Source organism: Bactrocera neohumeralis, chromosome 4 (genome assembly GCF_024586455.1).
Source record: "Bactrocera neohumeralis isolate Rockhampton chromosome 4, APGP_CSIRO_Bneo_wtdbg2-racon-allhic-juicebox.fasta_v2, whole genome shotgun sequence".
In the NCBI taxonomy this organism is placed as follows: Eukaryota; Metazoa; Arthropoda; class Insecta; order Diptera; family Tephritidae; genus Bactrocera; species Bactrocera neohumeralis.
This window is the reverse complement of record NC_065921.1, coordinates 71,354,457-71,381,306: the sequence shown is the minus strand read 5'-3', so window position 1 is coordinate 71,381,306 and position 26,850 is coordinate 71,354,457. Positions and strand designations below refer to the sequence as shown.

General features: G+C 38.2%; 1 protein-coding gene across 11 annotated transcripts in view; it reads right to left on the bottom strand.

Annotated features, from left to right (window-relative positions):
• Nucleotides 1-26,850, bottom strand: part of LOC126757542 (protein 4.1 homolog) — a 107,331-nt gene that overhangs the window by 7,722 nt on the left and 72,759 nt on the right. For 9 of the 11 annotated variants that reach the window (XM_050471532.1, XM_050471534.1, XM_050471535.1 and 6 more), the window contains 9 exons: nt 16,545-16,749; nt 16,023-16,468; nt 15,791-15,943; nt 15,372-15,730; nt 15,023-15,150; nt 14,302-14,439; nt 6,514-6,688; nt 6,397-6,449; nt 1,653-4,673 (listed from right to left, as the gene is read on the bottom strand). In XM_050471532.1, coding sequence (XP_050327489.1) covers nt 1,653-4,673; nt 6,397-6,449; nt 6,514-6,688; nt 14,302-14,439; nt 15,023-15,150; nt 15,372-15,730; nt 15,791-15,943; nt 16,023-16,468; nt 16,545-16,685 — 4,614 coding nt within the window. In that variant the 5' untranslated portion in view covers nt 16,686-16,749. The remainder of the gene's footprint in view (nt 1-1,652; nt 4,674-6,396; nt 6,450-6,513; nt 6,689-14,301; nt 14,440-15,022; nt 15,151-15,371; nt 15,731-15,790; nt 15,944-16,022; nt 16,469-16,544; nt 16,750-26,850) is intronic. The other 2 variants (XM_050471536.1, XM_050471533.1) reach the window with 2 other exon arrangements.

The window sequence follows — 26,850 nt, the reverse complement described above, 5'->3', positions numbered from 1 at the left end:
TTGCAAAAATGGAATCCACGACGTTTAGCACTACTCTGTCGACGGATTTTCGAACATTCGCTTAAACTTCGAACAATTGTTATGTCTGATAACCGAAACTATATTTTAAGTAGAAATTCGTTATTCCGGCTAACCAAATAGTCGCAAAACCTCAATCCATAAAATTTCGAACTTTTCTGTCGACGTATTTTCGAATATTCTGTTAAATTTCGGAAATTCGTAATTCGCTATATCCAAAAAAATTTTATTTCCAACAACAGTTATGTTTTCTATCCGAAACTAAACCATAAGATTTTTAAGTTTTTTGTCGACGTATTTTCTAACATTCTATTAAATTCGAAAATTTGTAGTTCTGTATATCCATCCAAAAAATTTCATTCCTAACAATGGATTATCCGAATATAATCCATAATATTTGGAACTTTTCTGTCGACGTATTTTCGAATATTCTGTTAAATCTCGGAAATTCGTAATTCGGCACAACCAAAAAAGTTGAATTCCGAACAATGGATTATCCGAATAAAATCCATAATATTTGGGACTTTTCTGTCGACGTATTTTCGAATATTCTGTTAAATTTCGGAAATTCGTAATTCATTATATCCAAAAAAATTTTATTTCGAACAACAGTTATGTGTTCTATCCGAAAATAATCCATAATATTTTTAAGTTTTCGGTCGACGTATTTTCGAACATTCCATTAAATTTCCGAAATTCGTAATTTGGCATAACCAAAAAGTTTAATTTCGAACAACAGTTATGTGTTCCATCCGAAAATATGAATTTTTACCGGAAATTTGTAATTCCGATTAACCGAATTACTGCAAAACTTCAATACTCAATATTCGTGTATTTTCTGTCAATGGATATTCGAATATGTGGATAGTTCAGAAGCTCTGTCAAAGTCTGTGTCGTAAGTAAGGTTGATGAAATTATTCATTATTCAAAAATGTATCATAACGAGATATTCGAGGTAGCGGTATGATAGACCTACTTGATCTTAACCCTTTGCTTCGACGTAATGCGCTTTGCAAATCCTTTCAGATATTACTTTAACTAAGGGTGCAAAATAAGTACTTATGTATATACTGGTACTTAGTATAAACTTTTTAGTAACTTGATGGGTTCCCAGCGAAATGTAGGTATATATGCATAGCTATAAATGAGAATCTTTTTAACTCTAAATGGGGGTTTCTTATATGTGGTTAAATGATTTCATCGGAATTAAACAACAAGCTCATAAACATTAAATTCATGCATCATTCGTACCAACTTAAATACTTTACTACAAATATTCAACTACAATTTACTTACTCCACATAAACTTCGGAATAGCATTCACGAAAGCTGACGAACCAATTGGGGCATACCGTTAAAAATTATGTGTAAAAATGAAAAGTTCTAGCTAACTGATTGCCTATAAATACTAACCAATAAATTCAGATACTCATTACTTACGAAAATGAGTACAAAATATAATTTCGAACTTCACAAAAGTGCGAAACTTTTTACCGAATTCGGTGCTACTAAAAACACATTCGTATTAACATAAATTCAGAGCAAAACTCTAATAACTTCAATTGCTTTGAAACTACCACACGTGCGCTAAACTAGCTATAGTAAGAACCTTACTCAAAGTATGACTTGCTAACCTTGTGTTCCTGCGTTGAGTAGGTGACCTCGCCGGTACCCAAATTGCGCACCTCCTCCTCCACATTGTGCGTCACGCCGTCATCGTTCTTGGTGAGTACTTGCTTTGTGGTCGTTTTCACCACAGTCGGTGTACCGAATTTGCCCGTTTGTTTGGTTGTGGTCGTAGTTACTGTTGTACCATCCGCATTTTTGGGACTGTTCAGCACCATATCCTTGATATGCTCACTGCCATACTGTTGTGTCATATCATCGTCCGAACTGGCTTCGGAGTCGCGTCGCAGCGCATTCTTGCCCATATGTTTGACGCCTTCAAAGAACTGCTCGCGCGTAATTGGTACGGTCTCGGTGGTAGTGCTGACTTGGGCTTCCTTGCCGAAATGCGATGGATCGATTTGTGCATAATTAAGAATTAGTTTGCCTGTGACGGGATCACGTACTGCTGTGGCTGGATCGATATCGCCTGTATTTGGATCGATGTCACCGTATTCGCTCTTAATACGTCCGGTTACTGGATCAATTTCGCCTGTTAGTGTCATAGTTTGTGTGACGGTGGTGCGTGCGCCCGCAAAGCGTGGATCATTTGGATCAACCTGTACAATTTCACCTGTTACTGGATCAATCATAGTATAAACATAAACAGTTTTATTGAAGAACTTGAGAATTCGACCAGAGACCGGATCGATTTCACATGTCGCTGGATCGATTTCTTCAGGGCGACCACGCTCATCCGTCTTGGAGATGAGCAGTACGCGTACAATAACAATTTTGCCAGTTTTGGGATCAACACGTCCGACTTTGGTGTACACATCGCCGGATTCCGGATCAACTTGGGTGGTGGCATAGAGTGGTTCACCAGTAGTTTTGTCAACATCGCCGGTGGCTGTGTAAATTTTGCCTGAGGATGGTTCGATTTTGGTGGTGTTGGGATCGAGTTTGTTTTGTTTCTTGATTTCGTTCGTTTTCGGATCGAGATAACCGTAAATTGTGATAACATAGCCGGTCTTCGGATCCACGCTGCTGGAAATGTATTGTGACTCTTTTGTGTTCGGATCGCTAGCACCGGTCGGCATCCAAATTTGATTCGATTTCGGATCGACAATAATTTCTTTGTCCTTCGCCGAGCTGACTTGTGCAATGGGCGCTTTCGTTTTGGGATCAACACGTTGCTGTACAATGCGCAACGATATAATGCGTGCATAATCTTTATCGGGTTTGTTATTCTTCGGATTGATTTGATTCTTAAGCACAATTTGTCCAGTTGCTGGATCAATTTTGATATCACGTGTAACGGTTTTGCCCGATTTGGGATCAGTGAATGTAATTGTATGCTTAACCAAATCAATTTGTCCATATTTCGTATCGATTTTGCCAGCCTTCGGATCGAATTGGCCACCTGAAGTTTCAACTTGTGCCGTTTTTGGATCGATGATATTCTTTTTGGAATCATATTTGCCAGCCAGCGAGGTAACCTCCACAATTGGATCAATTTGCTGTCCGACTTCAATAATGCGTCCTTGTGTGTTATCCAGTTTACCTGTTTTCGGATCTGTGACGCCCAATAACGTTATCTGCCCAGTGGATGGGTCGACTTTCACATTTTTAGTTACAACAATTTTGCCGGTCTTAGGATCAATCGCTTTTAGCTCACCCGTTCTGGTATTTATTTCGCCATATTTAGTATCAAGTAGACCCGAATCCACATTGAGTACACCCAGCGAGCGTTCCACTTCACCGTTAACTGTATCAACCTTACCCGTGGCGGGATCAATACGACTTGTGATAACAATCAGTTCAACAACTGGATTATCTTGTGGTGTTACACAAATGATTTGTCCCAAACTCTCGTCTAAACGTCCAGTATTGGGATCAGCAACACCGGAAACCAAGTGTACATTGCCAGTTTTGGGATCAACTTCACCCTGATAAATTTCATTTTTGCCCGTCTTCGTATTCAAAGCCAATAAAGTGCCATTTTTCGGATCAAGCTGACCATATTTACTATCAATCAAGCCAGTCTCCGGATCAAGTATGCCCGTGGAGTGTTCAATGACGCCATTTTCAGCATCAATGCGTTTGGTGTTGGGATCAAATTTGGATGTGATTACCATAATCTTGACGCGCTTCTTCTTCGGTTTTGCTGCAGCACCACCAGCCGCAGCGCCGGCAGCCAAACCACTACCTGCTTTTGTAGGCGTAACCGGTGTGCTACCTCTGCCTTTACCAGCAGGTGAGCCGGCAGCTGCGCCGGCAACTGCAGCACCCTTACCATCGGTAGCAGCTTTACCAGCCGCAGCACCGGCACCAGCCGACGGATCTCTGTTATAACGTTCGGATTCAAGGAATGCCGCTGTGGGATCCACTAATGGCTTATAACTACCCGGAGCACCTGAAGTATAACCGGCCGACTGACCTTTGGAAGGTGAATAAGAACGCTTCTGTGCATCAGTTAGCGGTGCGGCAGCCGCATCGACGGCACTACCTTGCAATTTAGCACGTGTGGTCGGCGACAGATTGGCTTCTTTAAGTAGTTTTGCGCGTGTTGTGGGCGACAACTGACCCTTATTGAGCTTTTCACGTGTGCGTGGCGACAGCTGACCGCTCTTCAATTTCTCTGCGGTCTTCTTCAGCGTATCATCATGACCAGGCGCATAATTGAAGGCAATTGCGGTCTTCTTTTGTGCAGACGTGGGCGACAATTGTCCATCACCATCTTGACCGGCTTGCCTACCGCTTTGCGGATCCTGATCATAACGGAAACCACCGGGAATGTATGATTTGCGCGTGGGGCTAGTTTCACCAGTACCATCTGAGTATTCATAGGGTCTAGTGTGGCCAGGTTGACGTGAGGCACGATTGTTATCATCATTGGCTTGATTATTGGCTGCAGCCAGTTCCAAGTCAGCGTATACCAACTCACCACTCTTGCCATCCTTCGCCTTGCCGGACTTATCTTTATCCTTCGGCTCCTTTGTCGGCGAGCTGCTCTTGCTCTTGCGACCGGACGAGAAGAGACCACCACCCTGTTGTGTGTCGATTTACACCAATCATGTTTTTTTTTCACGCGAAAAGTTATCAAATTCAGTTTAGCACATGCGTTGATTCATAAATATTTCCAATTGCATAAAAGTTTAAAAAAGAAAGAAAACAAAAAATAAACGGGGAATAAATAAAAATATAACACTAATCAAATAAATCATTAGGTAAAACTTAAGGGTACACTACAGCAAGACATACAATTTACATACATAATGGGTACACTAAGTACTACATACTAATTCTTAACTTAAAAGTTCTATTTAATTTAAAGTTACATAAATTGGACGGGGGTGGGGGCAAATGCGCTACAAATAAAAATCCATAGAATTGGAAAAACAGCTTGGAGACATCTATGCACTCATATGCAGGCTGTTCGCTGTACACAATAACAACACATCGGATGTGGACATGACTTCGGCAGAAACGCACTTCGTACGCGCTAAGCATACTTGTGTGGGCGGGGCATTTGTCATTATAATAGATAACAGTAGTACAAACTAATCAATTTACAGCTGAGGTATATAGAGGGTGATCCAAGCAGAAGTACTTTTTCCAATAGCCTTTCTTTCACAGATCACTCGTAAGTAATCCTTCAATTTTACTACGAAAATTCACATTCTGTAATGAGCATTTATTATTGGATAATATTCGACCGAATAGACCACGACCAGCACGCAGTAAAGCCGCTGAGAGTGTACACGAAGACCGTGGAGAGGCGATTCGGCGCCGTTCGAACTGACGTATGGAAAGACTTGTCGCATTTTACGTCAAAATCTTAAATTGAAAGCGTAAAAAACACAGCTTGCGCAAGAAGTGAAGCCGCTCGACCTTCCCAAGCGACAGCGCTTCATCTGAAAAATAATCTATGCCAAATTTGGTGAATATACATTATCAAATGTGAAAGTTTTTGACATCTATGGGCTCTTGAAAAGCTCCAAGACTTTTTCAAGCAAAATTTTGTTCAGCGCTGAGACCCATTTCTGGCTCAATGGGTATGTAAACAAGCTAAATTTGCCGCATTTGGGACGAATAACAACCTGAAGAGATTCAAGAGATGCTATTTCATACAGAAAAATAACGGTTTGGTGTGGTTTGTGGGCCGATAGAATCATCGGTCTATAATTCTTCAAAGATGATGCCGGTGAGAGCGTAACCGTCAATGGTAAACGCAATCGCGCTATGATAACCGACTATTTTATGTCTGAAATTGAAGCTCGTGATCTCGGCGACATTTGGTTTCAACAAGACGACAGCACTTCCCACACATAACATCAATCAATAAGTGTATTGAGAGTACTCTCGGTGAGCGCTAACTTCACGTTTCATCGAATGGCCACCAAGATCATGTGATATCACACCGTTAGACTTTTTTCTGTGGGGATATGTGAAGTCTAAAGTCTATGCGAACAATCCCGCTTTGATTCAGGTCTTGGGACAGAGCATCACGCTTGTCACTCGCCAGTTACCAGTCGAAATGCTCGAACGAGTCATCGAAAATTGCACTCAATGGATGCCGTGGACAACATTTGAAAGCGATAATCTTAAAAAAATAAATGCCAAGGAATGTTCTTTCGAATATAAACATAATAAACATTCCCCATTAAGTTTGAAGTTTCTGTGTTTTTTCTTTAAAATACTAAGGCACCTTGAAATGGATCACCCTTTATAGTATAATGGCGACACCCAGTGTGCTGGTTGCATACTTACACGTCCTTTGCCTGATTTCTCCGACTTGTTGGAATCATTCAAATCATCATTGCCTGTAATCCAAGCAAAAGAAAATTATAATTATATAAATATATTTATGTAATTTGCTGTACACACCATTAATGCCCGCAGCGGCGGCGCCAGCAGCAGCCTTAGCGGCTTTTTCCTTGGCGGCTTTCTCCTTGGCAGCCTTCTCTAGCGCCTCCTTCTCCTTCTTTTCACGTTCCTTGCGTTCTTTCTCCTCCTTTTCTTGTTGTTTCTTCTTCAATTTGGCCTCCTTTTCGGCGTCGGCCTTTTGGTGCAAGAGAAATTAAGAACAGTTATTAGTTTTAGCACTTTTGTTTTGTGCTCAATGACAAATAATGAAATTGAAGCATGTCAAAATTTAGACAAAGCTGAGCTTAAGTTATTACTGGCAAAGCGTTTGCATGCTTACAGCTATTTAATATAAATTTTATATACACACATACAGTTATAAGATATAATATATGTATGGTAAATGAGCGTGTTTTGTGTGTATGTACAAAAATAAAAGCTTAAAGCAGCGGCGGCTGAAGAAAGCAGCAGCTTACGGTTAGCTTTAAAGCGTAAAAATATTTTCTTCAAGTTTTCTTTGAACTGCTGTCTTTAAAACCGTTATTTGTATGCTATGTACGATTACTTTTGTATATTTGTAGGTGCCTGTGTGTAATGAGCAGTTCTTATGTATTAATGAAAACACAAAAAATTCAATATATATATGCACATGTGTATGCGTTTGTATGAACCAAAGTGTTTACAGTGCAACATAAAATTCGTGGTACAATAAGTTTGGAGTTAATTATTCGCGTTTTTTATAACAGCTTTTTATTTCAAAAATTAAAATTTTGAAATTAAATTTAAAAGTATTCAATTTTTTTATTTTTAATTTTAATAACACATAGTTTTTAAGATATTTTTACATTAGGGTGCTTGAAAATTTTTTATTTTTTTATACCCTGTAACAGCTTTTTCTGCCAAAAATTAAAATTTTGAAATTTAATAACGCATAACTTTGAAAATATTTGTACATTAGGGTAGTTAAAAAAAATGTAATATTTATTAATAACTATTCGCGAATAACACATATAACTTTTAAAATATTTGTACATTAGAGTACTTCAAAAATTTTTTTATTTTTTAAAACAACTTTTTTGTGCCAAAAATTAAAATTTTGAAATTAAATTTAAAATTTTGAAATTTTTTTTATTTTTAATTTTAATAACACATAGTTTTTAAGATATTTTTACATTAGGGTGCTTCAACAATTTTTATTTTTTTATACCCTGTACTATTCGCGCCTTTTATAACAGCTTTTTCTGCCAAAAATTAAAATTTTGAAATTTAATAACGCATAACTTTTAAAATATTTGTACATTAGGGTAGTTAAAAAAAAAGTAATATTTATTAATAGCTATTCGCGCTTTTTATAGCAGCTTTTTCTGCCAAAAATTAAAATTTTTAAAGTGAGTAACACATAACTTTTAAAATATTTGTACATTAGGGTGGTTAAAAAAAAATTTAATATTTATTAATAGCTATTCGCGCTTTTTGTAGCAGCTTTTTATGCCAAAAATTAAAATTTTAAAATTGAATAACATATAACTTTTAAAATATTTGTACATTAGGGTACTTCAAAAAATTTTTATTTTTCAAAAAAATGTGTAATATCCAATATGAAACGTCGGAGGCACTTTAAATGTTCAAATGATCCGGTTCACGAACTGAGTCGGTCAGATTCATCTGTCCGTCTGTATATACTCGCAAAAGTGACTCAACTCGGACCACTAAAACTTATAGCTACCATATAATCGGGTTGATCAAAATCAAGTTAAAATTCGTTTCATACCTTTTCATGCTGTATAAAATGCCCCTGTGCAGAGTATTATAGCCACAGTTAAAGTTTCTTTTTGTTCTTAGAACAAATAAAAAAATTTAAAAATTAATATTTGAAGAAAAATTTTAATTATTTTTGAGTACCCTAGTATATTTTTGGTACAATGCAATTTTAAATAGATTAGATCAAATAAAAAAAATTTTAAAAATTAAGTTAAAAAAAAAATTTAATTATTTGTGAGCACCCTAATGCATTTTTCGAACGATGAAACTTTAATTAGATTTGCACATAACAATAATCTTTGTTATGGCATACGAGTTTATTGGATCACTGTTCATTTGTCTTTAAGCGCCGTTTGAAACACGTAAAGTTGCAACACCCTGTATTACCAATAATAGACACTTATCATTTCTTTACATAAAAAACAGCAAATAATGAAAATATATGTAATAGATTATGATAACAGTTATGCATGTGTACAACTAGGTGTATTTATTATGTTTTATATGATAAATATGTATATACATACATACATATGTATATAGATATTAGGGTGAGTCAAAAAAAATTATTAAGGAATTTATGGTTTTAAATGAAGTCATATGCAGGAAAATATTGATTTTTTCTTTTCAATTTTTTTTCAGTTTTCAAATGATTTAAATACACAAATTTTTTGATAAAAAAATTTTTGAAATGAAAAAAATTCGCTGATAAAAGATTTTTTTAACTTTTCAATTTTTTATTATTTTTCAAATCGTTTAAATATAGGTACAAATTTTCATATAAAAAAATTCCGTTAATATTAACTTTTACAAAAATTTTGCGCTCTATAATAACCCGCATTGAAAGAAAATTTATTTTAATTTATTTTAAACGTTCTTAAATTTTTGTTATTTTTAATATAAAAAAATGCTAACACCTTTTACAACATTTTATAATCAAGCTAAAAATTCTGCCTTTCAGATCTATTTTCTTTTCTGATAACATTTTCATTTTAAGCTATAATATATACGAGTATAAGTTTTTAGTTTATTTTGGCTCACCCTAATATTTATATATATGTGCATGTAGTGATTTTTTATGTATGTATATGTAATTGATCGATAACAGATATAGCTTATGGGCATGGTTTTACTGAAACATTTAAGTGTCTACTATTTACATATGTATGTATGTATGTATCTTTATAGCTTCATATCGACACCTAAAGTGCAAAACAGCGTAACATCAAAAAAAACAAAATCAAAAATCGCTGGCAGATATAATATATAATCATCCATTTTATAATCAAAACTCAAGTTTTGTTTCAATATGAGTGTATGATAACCAATATATGAGTGTCTGGTAACCAATATATGAGTGTTTGGTAACCAATATATAACCATTTTATAACCACAACTAAAATATTGTTGCAATATATGAGTGTTTGGTAACCAATATATAACCATTAATTATAACCAAAACTCAAATTTCGTTTCAATTTGAGTGGTTTCGATTATATCGGTTTTCCATCGCCAGTAAACTTATGAAAAGTGATGTTACGTTATTTTGCATTTTAGGTGACGATATAATATATATGTATGTGTGTATGTATATGATTTGTATATTGATATGACGAAAGAAATTCTGCACAATTGGTTCTATGGTAGGATTTTCCTATATTTATACATACTTATGTACGAGCATCAGGTATGTGTGAACAATGTTGGTGTTGTAATTATGTATTACAACAAAAATATGGGAACAAAAATCAACATTTATATGAATTTTAGGTTTCAAACGATTTGGTAATCGTAAATAAGTATATTACATATAGATACATTTATGTACGCCAATATCCTTAAAGAATTAGCAACATATAGACAGATCTTCGAACAAAATGACATAAGCGACAAATTTAACACTTTTGTAGAAATATATTGATAGCTCATAAATTAACATATGTATATAGTATATACAGTTATTTTCAAACATAGCACAAACAACGTTTTCCCTTAAACAACCTTCTTTCACTCTTCTGGATTTACACAAACGGTCTCAATTAAGCAATCAAGAATAGGCATATTGTTTTCTCCAATGAGGCCCAACTGAACATCGTTAAAAAAGTCGCTGGAAAAATTGCTTTCGAGAAGAACATTACTTACACCTTAACGTGAATATTTAAAAGAGAATTTTGAAAATATTTCGTCTCAATCGGCGATGTGATGACAACTCATAATGCGTGAGCTCAGATCCCTATTTTCTGAAATCATTATATTTCTGTCTGTCGGATGGAGTCATGTATAGAAGTTCATGCAAGTGAGGAAAGTTCTCTGATATGCATTCTCTTGGGAGTGGCCAGAAACAATATTTGGCTGAAGTAGCTCTCGACTTTCGGTCTTAGACCAAGTATTTTCTGGATAGTCCAAGAACATCTGTTTGAAGGCGAGCTAAAGTGGAAGGCGAACCATCCTTCCCCATGGTTGTACACTGGGTTTGGGACCCACCGCGTAAAAAACGCTCCCAATGAAAAGGAAACAACAGCCTCGGATGACGACCACGGCCAACGCATTAAGGATTACGATGCATTGTCCGGACCCTTAATTGAGAAAATGCCGCTACCCAGCTGCTTGATGCCTTCGTAAGAGTAAAAACTGACATCACCGTCCAAGAAGTGAGATGGACGGGACAAGTATTGAGACGAGTTCCAAAGACTGGTTAAAGAAGCGAGGCAAATGGGTAGTGAACAACGGCAAGACGAAATATCTCCGATATCCTCAGAAAAGAAAACCCCCCTTAAGTTTGCTCTCGGTATCTCTGAAAGATACGACTTCGCTTCTTTGAGTTTGAAACTGCTTTTAAATGCAGAGGATTTTACGAAATAACTTCAATTATAGAAATATGTTGAATGAAAAACCCCCATAAAGAACGTCTGGCCCCGCCACTGCTTTCATCTGCTCTCTTGTTCAAAATGAAGTTTGAGTTCAAACTTTTAAAATTTAAATTATCCATGACGTTCTCTTGAACCAACCTAGGTTTGCGTAATTAACTTTTGAGTTTTTCTAAAGAATAAAGTTTATATGCTTCAAAATTTGTTTGAAAACTTGTCGCTTACGAAAATTTGTTGCCTTAGAAATTTATTTCGAATTATAATATAGGGATTAAGCATTAGCAAAAGCACATTGAGCATAAAAATATTTATATAATTGTGGTAAATGAGGCCAAAAAGAGAGTCTAATATAATTAGCCAAGGCAATGATTATGAAATTAGCTTAAAAAAAATTTTGTGAAATTTTTGTATGCTGAAAATAAGTTTTTTTCGGTTTATATAAAAGCCGTGTGTAAATTATTATTGGAATGAGTAGCCTACAGTGAACCAAAAAATATTTGTACAGAAGAGATATTTTGAATGTGAAGTGGCTTAACACTGAAGTCTGAAATAGTTCAGTTTTTAACTTGAAACTAAGAGTAACAAGAGAGGAATCTTATATTATGGATTTCAGACAACCCTTTCAGCTAGCTTCCAGAATACTGCAGTATCTTGCAGGCGCAAGTCTTTGCGAGGAAAGTGGCTTAGATAACTAACAACGGAGGAAACAACCTAAATAAGATCAATATATATACATATGTACGTCGAAAGCCCAACAGCATATTAAGGTCGCATTTATTCTCATTAACATCCCACTGGACAGCAACGAACGGATTCGAGAAACGAAATAGCTGACGAGAGCGAGATGAACCAGTTTAGTGTGTACGGAAATCACTAAAAACGATATACAATGAAATTTCCGAAAAGACTGAACGACGGATTATAGCGAGATGAAATGCCTTACGAAGAAAATATGCAAGCTTTTTACTCACGCATGCTTTTTACTATAATCATCTGGTGTGCCCACAGTATGATACACTGCAAAAGGTATCGAAAAGGCAACAGAGTCCGTTAAAATACGCGCCAAGCTCAGGCATTCTTAAGGCTGACTACTTCTCTTGGACGTAGCAACTGAACTCCATACTCCATGCATCTCCAAAGAACCAGAACTGGTCTATGCGTGACCTATTGACCTACCAGATTAACCTAACTTAACCTAACCTTTTTACTCACACGGTTTTTACTCATACGGAATGTTTCTTGGTCCAACGTCTAGTCATAACTTATTGGCATCACATGCGAGTCGTATGAACATAAATAGCGGTGATAAATGCAGAAAATGTAATTCCTTACATTCCTTAAGAGGGACGTTGGAACACCTGCTATGCTTCTGTTCAACCTTATCTCAGGCTCGTCTAAGGAGCTTCATAGTTCAAGGTACGAAATGAAGTATCAAAATAAGTTAACAAGTCGCTTTTAAATTTCAAAAAAGTGTTGACATCCTTTATGATATATTTATGATAATTCAGCTCACATAAAAGTGAACATTTTGGACAGGTCAATGTATGGCATGACGGCCGTCCAGTATAGCCTAATCTAGTAGGTATTATGGTAAATACTTAATTTTCTGTTAAGAAATCATTATTTGTGTGGTTGAGGTTCTTGAAGAAAAACTGGTGAACAAACAAGCATCGCACGAATTACAATCTTTGGTAGCCAAACATTTGCAAGAGAACAAAATTAATCGTGAAATAGGCAATATTGCCAAATACTACTGTTTAGTACATTAACGCTGAATTCAAGAAGACATCATGGTAGCGGAAAGCCTAAACAATTTTCAAAGAAAAAGTTGCTCGGAGTATCAAGGACGTCGCCAAAACGTTCGTGATCGTTATCGCTTAGGAATTGAAGGAAGCTTGCATTGCAAAAGACTATTCTTCTGGCCACTGTCCTGAACTTCTTGCATTTACTCAATTTTAGAGTGTAAACACCACGAAATAAGCCGCACTTATTGAAGAGAAATATTGCGACACATTTACTATAAACATATTATAATGGGTTGTCAAAAAAGTCTTGCGGTATTTTTTATTGATTTTTTTTTATTGGAAATTGAAATGAATTTTTGATGACTTATGCCCAGCTCTTGACCGATGCTACGGCGGCTACTATGCCGGTCTCTTTCGAACAATTCAGCGATTTTATCGCAATTTTCGACGACAGGCCTTCCGCAGCGTGGCGCATCTTCGACCAACTCTACACCAGAACGAAAACGTAGAAACCATCGTAGTGCGTTGGAAATGGAAACTGTATCGGGTCCATCAAATTGACAAAAGTTTGCACAAATTTTATTGGCGGCTTGAGATGCATTTTTGCCTTTTTGAAGGTAGCTATGCATTGTAAAGATACGACAATCAATCAAACACGTTTAGCGCTCTGAGCTATCAAAAGGTTTGCTGACCCAAACGATAATTTTTACGCGCTTAGCGACAATATACCGCAAGACTTTTTATATCGTATGTATATGTATATAAGATTGGTGGATATACACGCGGTGGATCGTGCTTTGTTCCGGAGAACGACCCTATACAGCTATATACTACTTTAGTGGTTAAGGCATGGCTATGGTATAACGTGAAAGAAATGCTGCCGCATCCACACCAGAATCCAGACCTCAATCCCATTGAATAACTGTGGGCCTATATGGAGACAAAGCTAACAGAGCTCAAAGCGTATAACGGAAATGAAGTTAAGGTTGTTCTTCAGGAAATATGGGTAAATCTACCTTTTTGATTTACCAAAAAAAAAAACATTGTATGAAGCCGGAAAGCTTTTCTTGCATCAAGAATACAGAATTTTTTTTTAAACAGTTCCATAAATCTCGACAATTTACCCTAACCATCAGTTTGAACACCAAACAAGACAAGGTTTATTTTAGAGAAAGAACAACAACAACAAACAGGTACTGTTGTAGGACAAAAGTAATCGTAAAAGAGTAAGGACAAGAGACACTTAAAGCTCAGAGTTAAAAAAAAATACACTATATAAAAATAAACTAGATAAATAATGGTGGAAATAAAAGCGTAAATAGTTACGTAAGATTTCGTACGAGGTAAATATTATATAATTTGCATATACTAGTTATAATTATATAATAAAATAAAGGAGAATAGAAATTGACCGTTGAAAATGAAATGAAATTAACCTGATCTTTGCCAAGATAGGCGACGGCCGAGGCGGACTCGCCGGCTGCCACATCAGCACCGGTATGGGTCGAATAATCACCTTCGAGTGAACTCTGCGAAGAGGCGGAAGCTGTACCAGTACTCGATTCACGTTTTAACTATACGATTTGGGGTTATTTGGAACAAACAATTGTGTTTTTTTTTTTTTTTTGTTGGAATTATGTGTGTTTTTTGTGTTTGTGCGCATTTTCAAATATTTTTTTTTAGGTTAGTTGCGGTTAAAATGAATATGAAATGTATGATTAATTAGAAAAGAAAATTTTGATTTGCGGTTTTTATTACACACATTAAGGTGATTGATTGTTGTTGTAGTTTTTTGGAACATAGTTATAGGATAAGGAGTGTGAGTGGGTTGTGCGCATTTTTTCGATTTTTTTCACAGCGTTTTAATACGTTATTACACAACATTTGCGTTGTTGTTGTTGTTGATGTTTTTGGTTGATGTTTTTTGTTGTTGTTAGTGAGTTGGTTAATTTTGTGTGTTTACGTATTAATTACAGAATGGAAACAAACCGAGAAAAAGGAAGGAAAATAAATTTTGTCAGTAAATTTTGAAAAGAAAAATCTTGAAAACAAAAAAAATATACACAATATATTTTTGTTGTTAGAAAACAAAATTTCAAACGAAACTGTTCTCCTAATGAGAATACTAATTTGTGGGCAAAGAGCGCAGAAATATACCTTCTCCTTTTTATCCTTTTTCAATGGACTGCGACTGCGTGGCGACTCAAAATCGGGTATATGCTCTGGTGGATGTCCCATGGTGTGACGTTTCTGAGCATCCTTCTCCTTTTCGGCCATAGCGAGCGCTTTTAAAGAAGACAAGTATCAATTATTATTTCCTCATTCCGTTTATAATACAATAAAACTCGCTTAAGTAATGAACCCGCTTAAATAACCAACATTTTTGAGCTTACTACATAGAAGGTCTACAGCGAAGAAGGACCTCAGCGAAAAAGAACTTAGTTCAGAGAGCTGACACTGTTCGTGCGGCATTTAAGCGAGTTTTACTGTAAGTGCGTCTGCTTACCATCCATGCTACGCGAAGTCAGACGTCGGCCCGACAAACTACGATCGAACTTCGGTGCTGTGCGATCGATTGGATTCCGTTTGCTTTCGTACAAAGTACGTCCGGAGTAACGGTACTTGGAGCCGAAACGTGGGAACAGTGATGACTTGGTCGGCGGCTCTGGTGTCATCAGTCGGAAGAATGTGTGATGTTCCACACACGACTTCCACAACTTCTTTGCAGCCTGATGATTGGCCAATTTGAAGCCAATAGTCGATTCGAATTGCTCAAAATCGCCGGGACGTATTTTGATGTAGAAGTGATGGCGCTTATACGAAATCTTTAGAATCTTCGGCCAAGCGAAGCGATTGATACGTAGTCTACAAATATAAAGTTTGCATTAATAGTTAAACCATCGAACTCTAAGACAGGCTACGCACTTGTCGCGGTAAACCAGCAAACCGGATGCACAGACACCCAACATAATGTCAACGCCTTCCGAGTCCTTGGCTGGATGCAAATCAACACCGTACATAGCTAGCTTCTTGGCGTTTTCCAAGTAATGTAGTTCTGCCTCGGCTGGTGCTTGACCCCTGCAGATTTGGTAAGTACAATTTTTAAGTATAATTATATTTTTGGAGTATCTTTATACATAGGCGTGTGTGTACTTACTTATGTGTCTTGTGCAAATCCATGACCTTATCTTCCAATTCCGGCGTTTGATTGGGTGCTATTTTGAAGTCCTTCAAATAGCGACGATCTGGCATTTCCTTTGGATCGTAGTCGCCCATCTCCGATTGCACCAGGTACGAGCCGAGCAGCGCATGTGTGACGAATGTACACGGCAAGCGACCTTCGAGTATGTCATTGCGCACTTGCAGGCACAGCTGATAGCGCGTAATATCCTCTTGCAGCTGTGATGGTTCCGGTGGGTAAAATTTCACAGCAAATTGCAGCACCCACGGATCTGAACGGAAAAACTTTGAAACCGGCTTATCCAAATCTAACCAAGTGCGTGGATCGGATGGTGTGTCATAAGTAAGACCGAAATAGTCCTTCTCCACAATATTGAGACCCGCACAAATGGTATTTATGAGGTCGCGACCTTTCGCTTTGCGCTAAATGGTGGAGTAGAAAAATGATAAAGTTATATTAATATACATAATATACGTATGAAGGAGCTTCGGTACTCACATCGATCGTGACATCAAGTAGAGAGCCGTCGAGTAGCGTGACACGCGCCAGTCCCGCCTTTCCGGTCGTATTCGCTTTTTTGCTCTTGGTAGGCGTGTCAGCCTCGGTTCCAGCGGTGGCAGTTTTAGTTTCCGCTGGCATGTTGTACTACAAGCGTATTCCCGTTTTACTGTGTTTCAACTATTTTGTTGGTTGGTGAACGGATCTGAAATAATGACAAAAATTTAGTAAATGTCTTTAAAACTCACTTAAAGCGGGAATGATATCTGATATTACATGCATCGTTTATTTTTATGTGGCTTGAAATTAAATTAACTTTGATTAACATTAATTTGAGAGCTCCAAAGAAGCGTGTTGACGCGTAGATATACAAGTATATATAGTATATTCGGTAGCATGGTCTCAAGAGCGCATTGGAAATATACATAAATAGAAAGTCAGTTGTGCACTTATGCGGATAAGCATTAACCAAGCTGATTCATCTTCAAACTACTACGAGAAGGGTTATTGTCTCTTGATACGCCAAATATTCCCTCAGTGTTGAAATTTTGCATATGTCCCTTTCTCCGCAAAAAGCTGCTGACTACCGATATCGGACCATTGTTGGACATACCAGCCATACAAACTGACCGATCACAAAACCAAGTCCGTTGGTGGGATGTCTGAAGATACATATGTATAAAATGCTTAAGTCTTGACCTCCCAAACAAAGGACAGTCAAGAAGGAAGTTCTGAGTTGTTTCCACCTCATCTCCTCCATACAGCTTCTCCATATGACGTCTGGTGGGATTCCCAGTCCTAATGCGTCGACGCCAATAGCCCCAGGACTAGGGAGAGGCTAGCCTTACTGATAACCTCGGCCTGGAAGACACTAAGATAGTCAGGAAGTCTGAAACTGGAGTTGATAGAGAGCTCCTGACAGGAGACCCCTACACCAGCTTTGATGCATCCGTGAGGAAACTCAATGTCTCTCTCATCCAACGGCTTCTTCCCACTCACAACTCCCTCGCCGGTATATGGGTAGAGAAGGAGCCGCCAGAGTTTGGTTTAGCGACTTCATGATCCAAGTGATCCGGTATGAAGTCAAGGTGAGTGAGAATTTCCCAGACTCTCTGAATCTGAAGGCAACTGTTGCAGCCATACACCTTCCGACGATGTTCACGGGGGCAATATGTGCAGGATGGCGTTAAGTGCCATGTTTGGAGTGGACATTAGTGCACCACACATGCCGATGAGTGCCACCTGCAGAACGCTCTCGAGTTTCTTTGCAAGTGTGGTATTTTCTAGACCCCTCCAAAAAATAAAAAAACTGCATGGAACATAATGAGCTTGACTATGGTGACGTAGAGTCAGAGAACCACTTTAGGTGAGAGACCCCAAGACCCTTTGTCAATGGCGCCTCTACAGCATACAAGGCAATCGATGCCTTTTTTGCTCTCTCTTCGGTATTCGGCTTCCATAAAAGCATCCTATCCAGGTCAATCCCTAGATATTTCACTGTAACCGCTGGTTGCAGCGGATGTCTCCCAACGGTGCCGCCGGGATCTTGCGCCTTCTAGTGAATAAAACCATCTCCGTTTTATCAGGGTTGATGGCGAGACCGTTTACGACTACCCAATTCGTTACGACGCTAAGTTACTTTTGAATCAATTCGTAAAGTCCTCTGCTTAAGCAATCACCCTACAACCAAGCTCTTCAAGTTTTTTAAGCAGTTCCTTAACGACCGGGATCCATAAAAGCGGATAGAGAACTCACATTTCGTCCAGCACGTGAGTTTCCCCATTCTGTTTCAATCTCTCTGTCGCACAGAAGACTGAAAATGAGGTGTTTGAGGTTTGATTCAACCCCAAGGCCGTCCAAAGCAGATACCACTGCTTCCGGTATGACTTTATTGAAAACTCCTCTATATCAAGGAATGTCCCAACAGCGAATTGCTTAAGCCTAATGACTTCCTCAAGCCATGACACGATGGTATTCAGGGCAGTATCTACTGACTTGCTCATGATAAATGGTCCTTCGGAATGTGCCCTCTTATGTATCAGTCTATCAGGCTCTCCAGAGTTTTTAGTAAGAAGGAGGAGAGGCTGATGGGTCTAAAGCCATTGGCCGTAACGTGGGAGCCCCTGCCAGATTTCGGTATAAACGTGTCTTTGACTAGTTTCCAGGGCCACGGTCTTTTGCAGTTCGCAGAGATAAGTGTCAACCAGTTGTATGACACCTTAACAACCTGTTGCAGCTTCTCTGATATGATGCCATCCGGACCCGGAGAATTAAGAGGTTTGAACGAACTGATCGCCCAGGTCAAGTACCGTTCATCCAGAAGATTCAAAAAGGCCGCGCAATCGTCATGCAGCATGCCGAGAGATATCCCCCTAGAGAACGTGTTGCTGTGGAAGTGTGCGTCAAGGAGCATCCGAAGTGTATCCGCCCACTTCACATTAGCGTCCTTAAGATAAATCGGGAAGCAGGGTTCTTTGCGAAAATACGCTTGAATCGAGAGGAGTCTTCTATGGCATCATAATGACTAGGTTGACAACCTTTAATCCAAGCTTGCCCTAAAATAATCGATTTTTTTTTTGTATAATGAGAGTAAAATTCCGTAGAAATTTCTGTCCACAGTCTATAATGGAAACAACTGCCCCATACATACCCACAGTTCCTGATTTTCGACACACCCACAGCGGCATCACGTAAACGTACTTATCGAACATCACTCGTCTAATTCAATACAAGCAGCATACACAGTTATATGCCATGCACGAGAATGTACAACTCGACAGCCAAGTGACAAAAGCGACATTTAGTATATGCGTACATGTATGGAGATAGTAAAGATGACGAGCGTCTGATAATGCAATAACTGTCAACTTTGACAGTGCAAGTAAGTGAGAATTACGACTTTATGATTCATTTTTGTGCAGACCTACGGGAGGGATGTGTTGCTGGCGCTATTTTAATTGGAGACGCAACTGCACAGCATCTGCGGCGGCATTGACAATATTGACAAAAGAGACGATTACTCAAAACTTGCAAACGTCTGAAGCTTGGAGGCAGGCAGTGGTTGCTTGTGCTTTATCTAATAATAATGCACGATTGACAGCAATTTACGAGCATAATATATATGGAGAGGCATAAACAGATAGAAATGGCAACAAGTTGACTACATTCGACAGATGGTTTCGACAGTTGGCGGTTGGGCGCGGGCAAAAGTAAGACGAGGAGCAAAGAAGAATTTTCTTCTACGTGCAATATTGCTGCCAGCTAATGTTATTAACATGTATATACATATATATACCATATATACTTAGCACTTATAGTACTTATATAGAAGAACATTTGTATGTACGTATGCGTAATTGTGAAAATTTTCTAAAGAATCGCTTTAATTGAATAAAGTGCTCTCATAAAAGCTGTTAGAGTTTAAAGGTGGAGCGGAAGACAACGCGTTGCGCTGCTGCAACAGTTAAAGAGGTAATATAATAACCAGAAGTAATGGTACCTTTTTATATATTTTACAGTTACTCAGGTCTGGAACATAAATGTTGTCTGGCTGTTTTCAACTGGCTTAATTGTTCTGAAAACTAAAGTAACTAACTCAAAAACTTCTGGTACGTCAGGTTTTTTTTCTTGGCAAAACGTAAAGTTTTATCAAAAACAAGACCCCTGCCACATTAGAAGAGATTCCAAGCTTTTACGAAAATGGTGCTGTACCTAAGCTCGATGAAAAGAAGATGACAGCAGTCTGAAATTATTTTCGTAACGTGAGTGAAATGATTTGACGAGAGACATCTTCTTCTTTATTGGCTTAGACGCCGCTTCTCCACCTGGTCTGTCCAACGGAGTGCGGGTCTTCTTCTTCATCTGCTTACCCCCGAGGGTACTGCGTCGAATACTTTCAGAGCTGAAGTTTTTTCATTCATTCGGACAGCATGAACTGGTCAACATAGCCGCTGTCTCTAAATTCGCTGAACTAAAACTCGAAACCCCGTAATTTGGACTTATCAGATGTTGTCATCGTCCATGCCTCTGCACCATATAGCAGGACGGCGATGATGAGTAACTTGTAGAGTTTAGTCTGTGTTCGTCGAGAGAGGACTATACTTCTCAATTGACCACTCAGTTCGAAGGAGCACCTGTTAGCAAGAGTTATTTTGCATTGAATTTCGAGGCTAGTGATAATACTGGTTCCAAGATAGCTGAAATTATCTACGACTTAGAAGTTATGACTGTCAACAGTGACGTGGGAGCCAAGTCGCGAGTGCGACGACTTTTTGTTTGATGACAGAAGATATTTCGTCTTGCCCTCGTTCACTACCAGGTGCTGTACCCTCGGTGAAAAGTCCACTTTTGAATTCGAAGATGACAACAGTCCGAAATTGTTATCGAAGGGTGAGCGAAATGATTTGGTAAGAAACTTGAATCTTCCTAAAAGCGTAGCTGAGATGGCTGGATAAAGTCTTTTCTGTGTCAGAAAGGTGTCTTCTTCCGAATTTTAATTCTGCTTCACAATGGCGGTTTCTATGCTTACATTCCTGTAAACCACGAGGAAACCCAGAAGAACTTGGAATTAGTTCCTTGAATTTAAATGATGTATAAAGACCACAACACTTTCCTTTTGTCTATATGGGATAGTAGAGACCGCGCAAATTATTGGATTAAAAAGTGTTGGCCTTCAAAGAAAGCTTAAAATTGACAAAAAGAATGTGCTGCATGGAACTTTGCTGACTCCTCATAAAATTCTTCTACCGACGCTTCACCTACAACTGTGATTGATAAAGCAATAAGTATGGTATATCGTCACCTGAAATGCAAAATAACGTATCATCAAAAAATTCGAAATTGAATGTCTTATTGATTACGCTTCACCACTTCAAATTACTTACATAATATTACATATGTTCAACATTTTCTGGTTCTCCGATCAAATATAAACTAGTTTTAACCAATATTAAAATTGTCTTTCACTCATGTTCCATTTTATTTCGTGTTTCATTCATGCCACTGTAAATTTCCGAAAATGTTGTTACGTTATTTTGCATTTCAGGTGACGATATGTAGGTTAGGTTAGGTTAAGTTAGATGGCTGATCAGAGAGATCGCACATGGACTAGAAGTAGTCCTTTGTGAAGCCATTGAAAATCGAACTCTCGTGTTCGGACTTAGAGATTGGCAAAGCGTTTAGTATCCAATACAAATTTGCAGAGGCGCTTAATTTCTATGCCCGCCAGATCGGTGGGATGTCTGAAGGTATGTGCCCCCAAGTGCCTAAGTCTTGATCTCCCAAAAGCAGGGCAGTCAAGAAGGAAGTGCTGGCTAGTTTCTACTGCATCTTCTTCCCGTCAAGGCCCGTCAAGAGCCCCATCATTAATGAGAGGCTAGCCTTGCTGAGGGCAAAGAGATCACTAGATCTCCTGCGATTTATCCTTGGCCAAAAGGTATATGGTATATGTATGTCACTTCCATAAAATGGATATTGCTTCAACTTAGTATTAAAGTTTCCAAGTCTAAGACAAAGTTGCAGGAAGGTATTTTCGTTAATCAGATATTCGAAGGCTTATTACTTATACAGAGTTCATCACAATGTTTTGTGGGATTAGCCTGAAATCATCTACTAAGATCTCGCGAAACTTTTAATTCGAACGAGTACTGTCAATAATTGGATCGTCTGAAGGAAGCAATCCGTCAGGAGCGGTGAGCCCAGTGGATTAAGAGAGGAATTCTGTTCCATCAGGACAATGCCAGACCACACATCGATATTGACTCGCTAGAACTTTGCTTGATAGGTTTTTAAGTATGTCTCTACCTTATACTCCGGGCCTGGTCATTTCAAATATCTACAATGACAAAGTGGAAAATTTTTATACTCTCGCAACAAAGTTGCTAAGGAGAGTATTGTAGTTTTGTTCACATAACGGTTGTTTGTAAGTCCTAAAACTAAAAGAGTCAGATATAGGGTTATATATACCAAAGTGATCAGGGTGACGAGTAGAGTTAAAATCCGGATGTCTGTTTGTCCGTCCGTCCGTCCATGCAAGCTGTAACTTGAGTAAAAATTGAGATATCATGATGAAACTTGGTACACGTATTTCTTAGCTCCATAAGAAGGATAAGTTCGAAGATGGGCAAAATCGGCCCACTGCCACGCCCACAAAATGGCGAAAACCGAAAACCTATAAAGTGTCATAACTAAGCCATAAATAAAGATATTAAAGTGAAATTTAGCACAAAGGATCGCATTAGAGAGGACCATATTTGAACGTAATTTTTTTTGGAAAAGTGGGCGTGGCCCCGTCCCCTACTAAGTTTTTTGTACATATCTCGGAAACTACTATAGCTATAGAGTCGTTTCCTTCAGGCATTTCCATATACAGTTCAAAAATGGAAGTAATCGGATAATAACCACGCCCACCTCCGATACAAAGGTTATGTTGAAAATCACTAAAAGTGCGTTAAGCGACTAACAAAAAACGTCAGAAACACTAAATTTTACGGAAGAAATTGCAGAAGGAAGCTGCACCCAGGCTTTTTTTAAAAATTTAAAATGGGAGTGGCGTCGCCCACTTATGGACCAAAAACCATATCTCAGGAACTACTCGACCGATTTCAATGAAATTCGGTATATAATATTTTCTTAACACCCTGATGACATGTGCGAAATATGGGTGAAATCGGTTCACAACCACGCTTTCTTCCAATATAACGCTATTTTGAATTCCATCTGATGCCTTCTCTGTATAATATATATGTACATTTGGAACCAATGATGATAGCGGAATAAAACTTAACACAAATACGGTATTTGAAAAATATGTAAATGACGTATAATGAAATATCGATTATCACTTTATCATGCGAGAGTATAAAATGTTCGGTGACACCCAAACTTAGCCCTTCCTTACTTGTTTTTCTTTTCTTTTCTTGCCTGTTAAAAGTATTCTGTAGTATTTTGTACAAGACGAGACCTATGATTTCATAAAATCTCTCAGTTAAATGTCTGCATTTCTCAAGAGTGATGGAAAGATATAAATATAAACTAGAGCAATATGTTTAAGACTAATATCTTTATGTTCCAGTAACCCTCCTCGACACAAAATGGGTAATGATAAATTTATTCATTATAAACTCATAGGAGAAGAAGTGGAATGCTTTGCTCCATCTTTACCGTTAACGTTTGATATACGAATATACCATACCATACATACCCCAGCAAAGCGATATCAAAGCGTTCGCCACGTTTGAGTGATAATTGATGAATAATAGAATTAGAGGCATCTCCATTTTCCAATTAAAACTACTATGTCTCCATGCATATGTCTTCAACACACACTTAACGTTGTGTAAGTGAGTACTCGTAAGTTAACTTAATTGAATTAAATGTGTCACCTTCAGTAGGCACCCCAAGAACTTGTATGCGCCAAAGCCAAGCATTATTCATTGCATTAGTTATATACATACTATATGTATATAAACACTTATTCATCGAAATATTACAAAATAAAAATGGTTGGTGTGGTTGGTTGACCTTGCATTAAAAACTCATTGGTGCATAGTTTGTTTGTTATGAGTTGCCCCCTTCTGAAAGAGAATTGCCGAATTTAACAAGACCTTGTAAAAGAGTATGAATTAAGACTCTCAGTAAGAGAGATCCTAAATAGAAAGCGTACACAATACAGCTTGTGCAAGAACTGAAGCTGCTCGACCTGCCCAAGCAAAAAATTACCGATAAGCACATAACCGTAAATGGCGACCGTTGTGGGGCTATGATAACCGACTATTTGATGTCTGAAATTGAAGCTCGTGATCTCAGCGACATCTGGTTTCAACAAGACGACTTCAGTCATCGAAAATTGGACACAACGGATGGACCATCTGCGACGTAGCCGCGGCCAATATCTAAAAGAGATAATCTTCAAAAAGTAAATGCGAAAGAATGTTCTTTCGAATGTTAATAAACATTCCCCATTAACTTTGAAGTTTCTGTGTTTTTTCTTTAAAAAAAAAAGTAGGGAACCGTGAAATGGATAACCCTTTGTACGTCGATAAACTTTGAATCGCAAAAATAGTACTATTTTCGGTCTCTGAAAAGTTACTGTTATCATAGATAAAGCTAGCTAGATTTCGAAAAAACAATTCACGAGGATTTACTGATAAATATAGTAGGTATATAAGTATATGATAATTATACTTGTAGTAAACAAACCATTCTTTGTTAGACCGCAGATAAGAAGAATGGCCGGTGTTTGGGAAACCTGGCAGGTGAAATCGATAAACTGCTTGAAGTATGCGAGCTTTTAGATAAGTTGAGGCCAATTAAAATATAAGTCGTCTCTCTAAATAAATGTTGTTTCATATTTTTTATTTAATTTTGGATAAAAGCCTTACTGTTGGCCCAAACTTTTTTCGACAGCAGTGGCATGTTTACAAAGAAAACAGCGTTGTGTTGAAGCCTTCTTTAATCGACAGCAGACTTTGATGGCAGTAGACGACACCATGCTAAGCAAAGACGCTAAATTTCATCCGTAGCTTTCTTCATAATAAGTCCGGAATTGACTCCACTGAGTTTCAGCTATATTTATAGCTTATTTGTCGATTAAATATCTAAAAGTACATAGCCAAAGGCACATACATAGAATAACTCTTGCCAAGAGGTGCTACTTCGAACTGAGTAGGCAATTGAGAAGTAAAGTCCTCTCTCGATGAACAATTCTAACAAAGACCGAATTCTACAAGTCACTTATTATCCCCGTCTTGCTTTGTGGTGCAGGGACAGGGACGATGATAACATCTGATAAGTAGGCGTTACGAGTTTTTAAGAGAAAGGTTCTGTGGAAGATTTATGGTCCTTTACGTATTGGCAACGGCGAATACCGCAGTCGATGGAACGACTGTACGATACATGCGACGACGGTGACATACTTCAGCGAGTTAAAAGACAGCGGCTAGGTCATCTCGTACGAATGGATAAAAACACTCCAGATCTGAGAGTATTCGACGCAGTACCCGCCGGAGAATGCAAAGGAAGAAGAGGAAGATCTCCAATGCGTTGGAACTAGGTGGAAAAGGACCTGGCTACACTTGGAATCTCCAATTGACGCCGAACAGCGAAAAGGAAAAACGTCTGGCGCGCTGTTGTTAACTCGGCTATAACCTCGTTAGCGTTGTATATGTCAATAAAGAAGAAGACTTAGCCAGAGGTATATATGGTGAGTACCTTCTTTTCCGGAGTGATTGTAGGGTAGTGCCTGTTCTGGTTAGGCCATATGCAGGAAGCAGCTGTACACTTTTATGGAGGATGGAGCTATTGGCAGGAGTTCACGCAAGTGAGGAAAGTTCTCTGAGCGCCATTCAATTGGGAGTGGCCAGAAACAATTATTTTACATATGGCTTAAGCAGCTTACGACTTCCGATCTAAGGCCAAGTATCCTCTAGCTAGCCAAAAAAACATCCATTTAAAGGTGAGAAGGCGAAGCAGCACTTCCTAGGGTTGGAACTCGCCACGTAAAAGACATTCCCAAATGAAAATAAAGACCGAAATACCAATAATCTTATTGGAATCGATCAACAACTTCTCAAAATATCAATGAAGGACACCTAGTCAATCTATTTATGATTAATAGTTAAGCCGGATTTTTACCTCTATAAATTAGTGAAGCACGATCCAATCAAATTCGTAGCTACATATTCAATTTGGATATACAATTAGTAAATCGTTCAATCCTCTTGCATTTCCTGTGTGTTAAGTGACCGTCACTACATTTTGTGGATCAATCAAAGCAAAAGCAATGAATGCTCTTGGCAGTTGACAGTTCTGAGCGTCCACGGTGTCAACTCGCGATTCATTTGCTAAGGGTTACTTACTTCCAGCGCTTATGCATGACAAGTGCTTACAATGTTGTGCCATGACCTGGATGTGCGTGTGGTGCCATAAAGTCCCCAGCTTAAAAATCAGCGTCGCGTGTCTTCTATAATTTTTTTGTTTTCCGTTTTTAAGCAGTAGCATTTCCTTGTATATAAATACATGGCAATGTGTGTGCTATACATAGATACATACTATACATACATTGTCACATACTATATGTACCTACATACAGTACATAGCACCGAAATCACGGCTCGTATTGTATGCAAGTAGTTCGTTTTTATTGTTTTACAATTTAATTGAAGTCTACAATGTGGCCAGAGTTTCTTCTTCTGCAACTGTGTTGGCTTCCCCAACGGCCCACTCGCCTGGCTTGGCGCCAGACGGCAATTTGACTGTCAATTTGCAAAATTTCCTGACCAAATAATTACATTTTCCGTTTCTATAT